Raw genomic sequence first — 7,490 nt, 5'->3', positions numbered from 1 at the left:
AAAAAATACAAAAAACTAGCCGGGCGAGGTGGCGGGCGCCTGTAGTCCCAGCTACTCGGGAGGCTGAGGCAGGAGAATGGCGTAAACCCGGGAGGCGGAGCTTGCAGTGAGCTGAGATCCGGCCACTGCATTCCAGCCCGGGCGACAGAGCGAGACTCTGTCTCAAAAAAAAAAAAAAAAAATACAAAAAAACTAGCCGGGCGACGTGGTGGGCGCCTGTAGTCCCAGCTACTTGGGAGGCTGAGGCAGGAGAATGGCGTAAACCCAGGAGGCGGGGTTTGCAGTGAGCTGAGATCCGGCCATTGCACTCCAGCCTGGGCGGCAGAGCGAGACTCCGTCTCAAAAAAAAAAAAAAAAATTAAGGTGCTTGTGGCATCAGGAGAGGGGTTGGGACAAAAGTGAGAGAATGCTAATGTGGCTTGGCCACTGGGAAACCACTGTGAAGGATTGGATTGCATTGGGAGAATAATTGGAGAGCCAACAGAAGTAGAGAATTGACTGCAGATATTTGAATGTCAGATTTTGTAAAGAAGGAAATATATTATATATGTGAATTATTTTATGTATGGAACACCCAGTGCTCATGGACTGCAGTGGTCTTATTTTCAGACAAGTTAAGTGGGAGTTCCAGCCCTGCCTTTCTTTTTTTTTTTTTTGAGGCGGAGTCTCTGTCGCCCAGGCTGGAGTGCAGTGGCCGGATCTCAGCTCACTGCAAGCTCCGCCTCCCGGGTTTACGCCATTCTCCCGCCTCAGCCTCCCAAGTAGCTGGGACTACAGGCGCCCGCCACCTCGCCCGGCTAGTTTTATATTTTTTAGTAGAGAAGGGGTTTCACCGTGTTCGCCAGGATGGTCTCGATCTCCTGACCTCGTGATCCGCCCGTCTCGGCCTCCCAAAGTGCTGGGATTACAGGCTTGAGCCACCGCGCCCGGCCATCCCTGCCTTTCTCACTGGGGACTCAGATAGCATGTTTAAGGATGGAAAGTAACATATTTCCACCTTTATCTATGAGGTTCCTAGTCTTTACCAATATGCCATTTCATAATGTGGTGTTTTCCTTGTAGGGAATCCAGTATTTATGTTCACTCCAAGACCTGAATTTATATTATAACAACATTCCTTCATTAGTGGAAGTGTCCCGTCTACAACCATTACCCTTCCTCAAAGAACTGGATTTGAGACTTAATCCTGTTGTAAGGAAAGATACAGATTATAGGCTCTTTGCTGTATACACACTACAAACTCTGGAGAAATTAGGTAAGACCTTCCTTCTCTGTTCTTTTCCACAGAATCTAACTTTAAATCAGCTGCCCCTTAACCTTTTGGATGTTGGCCCAGAGTGTGCACTGGCAGGATATATTTGTTTATTAGTCAATATTTATGTAACTCTTTTGTGTTGGCAGGATGTATGACGAGTTCTTTTATTGTTTATTGAATGACAGTCTATGATTTTATCAGTTACTTCCAGCTTTAGTTTTCTTCAGTTGATGGTTTCACCGCCACTTCCTCCTCAACACAAAATTTCCAGGTTGAGAATTATTTTTCCAGGTGCCCCAACTTTGCAACTGTATTAGCAATAGAAAGCTAATACAATTTATTTGGGGCTTAGTTGTCAAGAAACAGGAAATATTCCTTCAAATGAGCTGGTCTGTATTTTCTTATTATTTTACTTTATTATTTATTTATTTATTTATTTATTTGAGACAGGGTCTCACTCTGTTGCCCAGGCTTGAGTGCAGCGGCATGATCTTGGCTTACTGCAGCCTGGACCTCCTGGGCCCAAGCAATTCTCCCATTTCAGTCTCCTAAGTAGCTGGGACTAAAGGCATGCGCCACCATGCCCAGCTAATTTTTGTATTTTTTGTAGAGATGGGGTTTCATCATGTTGCCCAGGCTGGACTTTCTTATAATTTTATTGTTGAGTATATATTTCTTTTTTTTTCTTTTCTTTTTTTTTTTTTTTGAGACAGAGTCTCGCTCTGTCGCCCAGGCTGGAGTGCAGTAACCGGATCTCAGCTCACTGCAAGCTCCGCCTCCCGGGTTTAAGCCATTCTCCTGCCTCAGCCTCCCGAGCAGCTGGGGCTACAGGCGCCCGCCACCTCGCCCGGCTAGTTTTTTGTATTTTTTAGTAGAGACGGGGTTTCACCGTGTTAGCCAGGATGGTCTCGATCTCCTGACCTCGTGATCCGCCCGTCTCGGCCTCCCAAAGTGCTGGGATTACAGGCTTGAGCCACCGCGCCCGGCCGAGTATATATTTCTTATTGATACAAAGTTGGATTTCACGTGGTCCTGGGAAACTCATTGTAGGGAAACTAAGTAAACTCTTTCAGACAATGGTATAACTTTCTGCCCTAACATTAGGCCTTTGAATTATTCACTGTCCAAGCTCTGCTTTCCTGAAGGGTAGTTACAACTGTGAGGCAGTGGTCGCTATGGCTCCCCGCAGTCTCCCTGAGTTACTGCCTGCTGCAGTGACAACATAATAGCATTGTTTTGTGACCTGTCTCTAACACACCAAGATGAGACTGGTCTTAATTTTTCCTCTGTGAATATGGTTTTCTGATTAACTACTAGTATGGTTATGCCAAAAAAAGAAACATGCTCAGACCACGGTTTTTGCCTCCAGATGACCGAACTGTACGTGAAGGTGAGAGAAAAGCTGCCAAGCTGCATTTTAGTCAGTTGGGCAACAGTGAAAATTTTCTTTTAGAGGTGGAAAAAAGGTAAGAAGATTCTTTATAAAATTTTTAAAGTTTGGTTCTGGACATAGGAAATAGTGAATTCCTGCTTAGCTTTCTTCATTTTCCAACAGAAATTTCCCACAAATTGTAAGAATCCTCAGATCAGGAATAAAAGTATTTATTCTGCAAAAGCTGAGATTTATTTGGGATGATAATCTGGTCCTCAGTGGGTACATTCCTGTTTTCTTGAACTTTGGGTATAATTGTTATAAATTCTGTAAAGTTGTTGTTCACAGGTTATAGATAGGGATACTATGAGATTACTTATTCCTATAAATGCTTACCAACTCTTTCTCGGTAGAGTTATCAATCAGTTCTTGATCTTTTCCTATTGAATTAGGATTACATTACCATGGGCAAGATTGTTAGAGATAAATTTGTTAAAGGAAGGGAAGAGAAGCATATCTCTTCAAAACAAAAAGTGAATAAACCTTGAGGCTCTAAAATTTCTGAATGGTAGCTTTGTCCATATCTTGTTACTAAAATCCTATCAAAAGAAGGTACCATTATCTTCTACCCCAAACCTATGCTTTTAAAAGTAGCTTTATTATTTTTAAAAGATAGATAGTAGTCCATTACAATTTTAGTAATACAGAAAAGTACACTGAAAAAAGTCAAAGTCACTTCATATCCTACAACTGAGAGTTAACTATTAGTAATGTTTGGTATACATCCTTCCAGATATCCTTTGTACTATAGACACATATAGATGTATCAGTATTTTTTTCTGATGACAAAGGTAATACATGCTTATTATTGAGAATTTGGAAAGTACAGAGAAAAAACACAAGGGATAAAGTAAGTAATTCATAATACTACCATTCAGAAAGAAACCTTCATTATATGCTGGTAAATATCCTTTTTTTTGTTTTTGTTTTTTTTCTTTTTGAGACGGAGTCTTGCTCTGTCACCCAGGCTGGAGTGCAGCGGTGCGATCTTGGCTCACTACAACCTCCACCTCCCGGGTGCAAGTGATTGTGCTGCCTCAGCCTCCTGTGTAGCTGGGATTACAGGTGCACACCACTGCCTAGCTCACCATTTTTAATTTAACAGGATATCATGAACATGTCCCCACAACATTATTCTTATATTATTCTCCAGAATAAGTCTTTTGTTTGTTTATTGCTTTTACCTTTACTACTAGAACGTAAACTCCATGAGAACAAGAATCTTGTTGGTCTTGCTTATTACAGTATCCCTAGTTGCTAGAACCGTGTCTGGAATACAGACGATGCTAAGAAATAATGTATTGAATGATGAATGAATGAAGTCAATGCCCATTGGCTTGAGATCCTTCCCTTTCCCAGTGACTTTGCCTCTCTCTGCTCTGATCCATTGTATGTTTTATAATGCAGACTTCAGTGAACATTCTTGGTTTCCTATTTTTTCTTAGTTTCCTTTTTTTTTTTTTTTTTTTTTTTTTTTTTTTTTGAAACGGAGTCTCACTGTGACGCCCAGGCTGGAGTGCAGTGGCCGGATCTCAGGTCACTGCAAGCTCCACCTCCTGGGTTTGCACCATTCTCCTGCCTCAGCCTCCCGAGTAGCTGGGACTACAGGCGCCCACCACCTCGCCCAGCTAGTTTTTTGTATTTTTTAGTAGAGATGGGGTTTCACCGTGTTAGCCAGGATGGTCTCGATCTCCTGACCTCGTGATCCGCCCGTCTCAGCCTCCCAAAGTGCTGTGATTACAGGCTTGAGCTACCGCGCCCGGCCAATTTTCGATTTTTTAAAATCAGATTTATTGAGGTTTCTTTGCATAGAATAGTCACTCTTCTTTAGACAGAAATTGAATGCTTCTAAAACATTGTATATATATTTTATGGATTAATTTCTATTTTAAATGCATTGGGTACCATTCACTACAAAAATACAGAGATTAATTAATGTGTAACTGAATAAACTTTCTAATAAACAGATAAATTAATTCCATCATTTCTCTGTTTAGTTACCATATAATGATTGCAAAACTGGAGGCAAAATGTTACTCAAGTACCCTGTATTAACGTTAATATCTTATAAATTCTCTAACCTTGGGTGAAGTTTTTTTTTTTTTTTTTAAGCCTTTCTGAGTCCCAGTTACCCCACCTATAAAATGGAGATAATAACCAGTAGGGGGCCTTTTATGATTACATGAAATGGTGATTATAAAGCATCTGATACATACAGCCTAGGCTTTGTGTACTTACTGTACTACCCAAGGTACCTACCTGCCTTTCTTGTCTGCTTTTCTAACTAATGGCTATAGTTGTCTCCTCTATAATTCTTGGCAGCAGAATCTTCCTTTCTGTGTCCTAACTATGAGTGTTTTAATTCGAAAGAAACTATCCTACTCCCTCAATAATTCAGATCTAAGTATGTGTCAAGAAAACAGAGTATCTAAGTTCTAAATCTTCTGGCTTTCACACTTTACAGGCTGAACTATAGTGTCCTTCTCTCATATTTCCCAGTATAAATATTACTTTTTCTTATAAAGTATGGCTTTAACTGAAACATTTGTGAAACTGTTATTTTTTTGGAGACAGAGTCTCGCTGTGTCACCCAAACTGGAGTACAGTAGCACGATCTCCGCTCACTGCAACCTCTGCCTCCTGGGTTCAAACGATTCTCCTGCCTCAGCCTTCTGAGTAGCTGGGACTACAGGCACCTGCCATCACGCCTGGCCAATTTTTGTATTTTTAGTAGAGACGGGGTTTCACCATGTTGGCCAGGCTGGTCTTGAACTCCTGACCTCAGGTGATCCACCTGACTCGGCCTCCCAAAGTGCTGGGATTACAGGGGTGAGCCACTGCGCCCAGCCGAAACATAATTAAATTAATATGTTCTAGAGCATTTAAGAAAAATCCGATCACCATAAACTGTTTTCTAAATAGCATTTACTGGTGATCTCAGAAGCCTTCTTTTGTTGTTGTTGTTGTTGTTGTTTTGTTTTTTTGTTTTTTTTGAGTTGTAAATAAATTATTCTATGTGGCAGCTCTAGGGAGAAGACAATGAAAAACTGTGTAACAGGTGAGAGCTCTGCATCAAAAGTCAGTGCTAATGTTGACAACAGGATTGAAATGGGTAAGTTTTCTCCCTGTGATTATAAAATGATTAAATCATCAGTTATCTCAGCTGCCATAGCCAATATTGGGTAAGATGAAGACACATAATTGAGGAAGAACAGATTTGAAGCAAGCACAGGTTTACTGACTGTGTTTTTCTTCCATCCTGTCACTGTCAGAAGGACCTTACAGAGCAGGCCTAACCCAGAGCCCATCAAAGCACAAGCTGTACTTGGAGAGTTCAATTTCATTTATATCACTTTACATCATTAGTATACCCAGAAAATTACATCAGTGATTGATTTCATTAGAGACTGGCGACTCATATGCATACATCCAGCTCACACCCTGGGCTTCCTGGGCTGCCCAACCAAGAACCTTTGCAGCTGCAGAATCTCTTGTGTTTGGGATATATTCCTGGGGAATGTTTACTATATTCCTGGAAATACAGTTGATAAGCCAATATGGTTAAAGTGGTTATGCCAAGCTGGGCACGGTGACTCATGCCTGTAATCCCAGCACTTTGGGAGGCCGAGGCAGACAGATCACCTGAGGTCGCGAGTTCAAGACCAACCTGACCAACATTGAGAAACCCTGTCTCTATTAAAAATACAAAATTAGCCGGGCATGGTGGCGCATGCCTGTAATCCCACTACTCGAGAGACTGAGGCAGGAGAATCGCTTGAACCTGGGAGGCGGAGGTTGCAGTGAGCCGAGATCATGCCATTGCACTCCAGCCTGGGCAACAAAAGTGAAACTCCGTCTTAAAAAAAAATAAAAAGAAAAAAGAAATAAAGTGGTTATGTCACATTAATGGTCATGCCACAGGCTGGGAGAAAGCTTTCCACCAGAGAAGTTGCATCCAGTGAATCCTTGTGGATTAGCTTCGCACTGTCAAATAAATCAAGTGACCTTTTACTTGAAAAAATGTTCTTCGGTCTCAGTGCCTCTTCCCTTGGAAGGATCTAGTGAATTATATACAAACTCTAAAAATCAATTCCTAAAAGCCAAGCAATAACTTTAGTAGATTGACTCTACACTGTAGTTCAGACATTAAGGGTTTTCAGTTTATAACATGTATTTTATTTTCTTGATTTCTTATCATTTATTGACAAATCATTTTTACAGTATTTTGTGGTAAAATAAGACACAGGCCAAGCACAGTGGCTCACACCTGTAATCCCAGCACTTTGGGAGGCTGAGATGGGCAGATCACCTGAGGCCAGGAATTCAACACCTGCCTGGCCAACATGGCAAAACCCCGTCTCTACTAAAAATACAAAAATTAGTCAGGTGTGGTGGCACATGCTTGCAATTCCAGCTACTTAAGTGACTGAGGCATGAGAATTGCTTGAACCCGGGAAGCGGGGTTGCAGTGAGCCCAGACTGCGCCACTACACTCTAGCCTGGGCAACAGAGTGAGACTGTCTCAAAAAACAAAAAGACATAATGAGGTGTGATTTTAATGTTCATTTCTTGGATGTCCCAGTACATATAAATATTGGGAGTATGGATTACTTTATTTCATTTTAAATAGCATTTTTAATATATTTTTTTTATTATACTTTAAGTTCTAGGGTACATGTGCATAACATGCAGGTTTGTTACATATGTATACTTGTGCCATGTTGGTGTGCTGCACCCATCAACTCGTCAGCACCCATCAATTCATTATTTATATCATGTATAACTCCCAATGCAATCCCTCCC

General features: G+C 41.3%; 1 protein-coding gene across 4 annotated transcripts in view; it reads left to right on the top strand.

Annotated features, from left to right (window-relative positions):
- LRRC36 (leucine rich repeat containing 36) overlaps positions 1-7,490 on the top strand; it is a 59,147-nt gene that overhangs the window by 16,937 nt on the left and 34,720 nt on the right. For all 4 annotated transcript variants that reach the window (XM_017852300.1, XM_017852301.1, XM_017852303.1 and 1 more), the window contains exons 3-5: positions 1,063-1,255; positions 2,625-2,721; positions 5,711-5,799. In XM_017852300.1, the coding sequence (XP_017707789.1) occupies positions 1,063-1,255; positions 2,625-2,721; positions 5,711-5,799 (379 nt within the window). The remainder of the gene's footprint in view (positions 1-1,062; positions 1,256-2,624; positions 2,722-5,710; positions 5,800-7,490) is intronic.

This window comes from Rhinopithecus bieti, unplaced genomic scaffold (genome assembly GCF_001698545.2).
Source record: "Rhinopithecus bieti isolate Rb0 unplaced genomic scaffold, ASM169854v2 scaffold_34281, whole genome shotgun sequence".
NCBI classification, from domain to species: Eukaryota; Metazoa; Chordata; class Mammalia; order Primates; family Cercopithecidae; genus Rhinopithecus; species Rhinopithecus bieti.
This window is presented reverse-complemented; position numbering and strand designations above follow the sequence as displayed.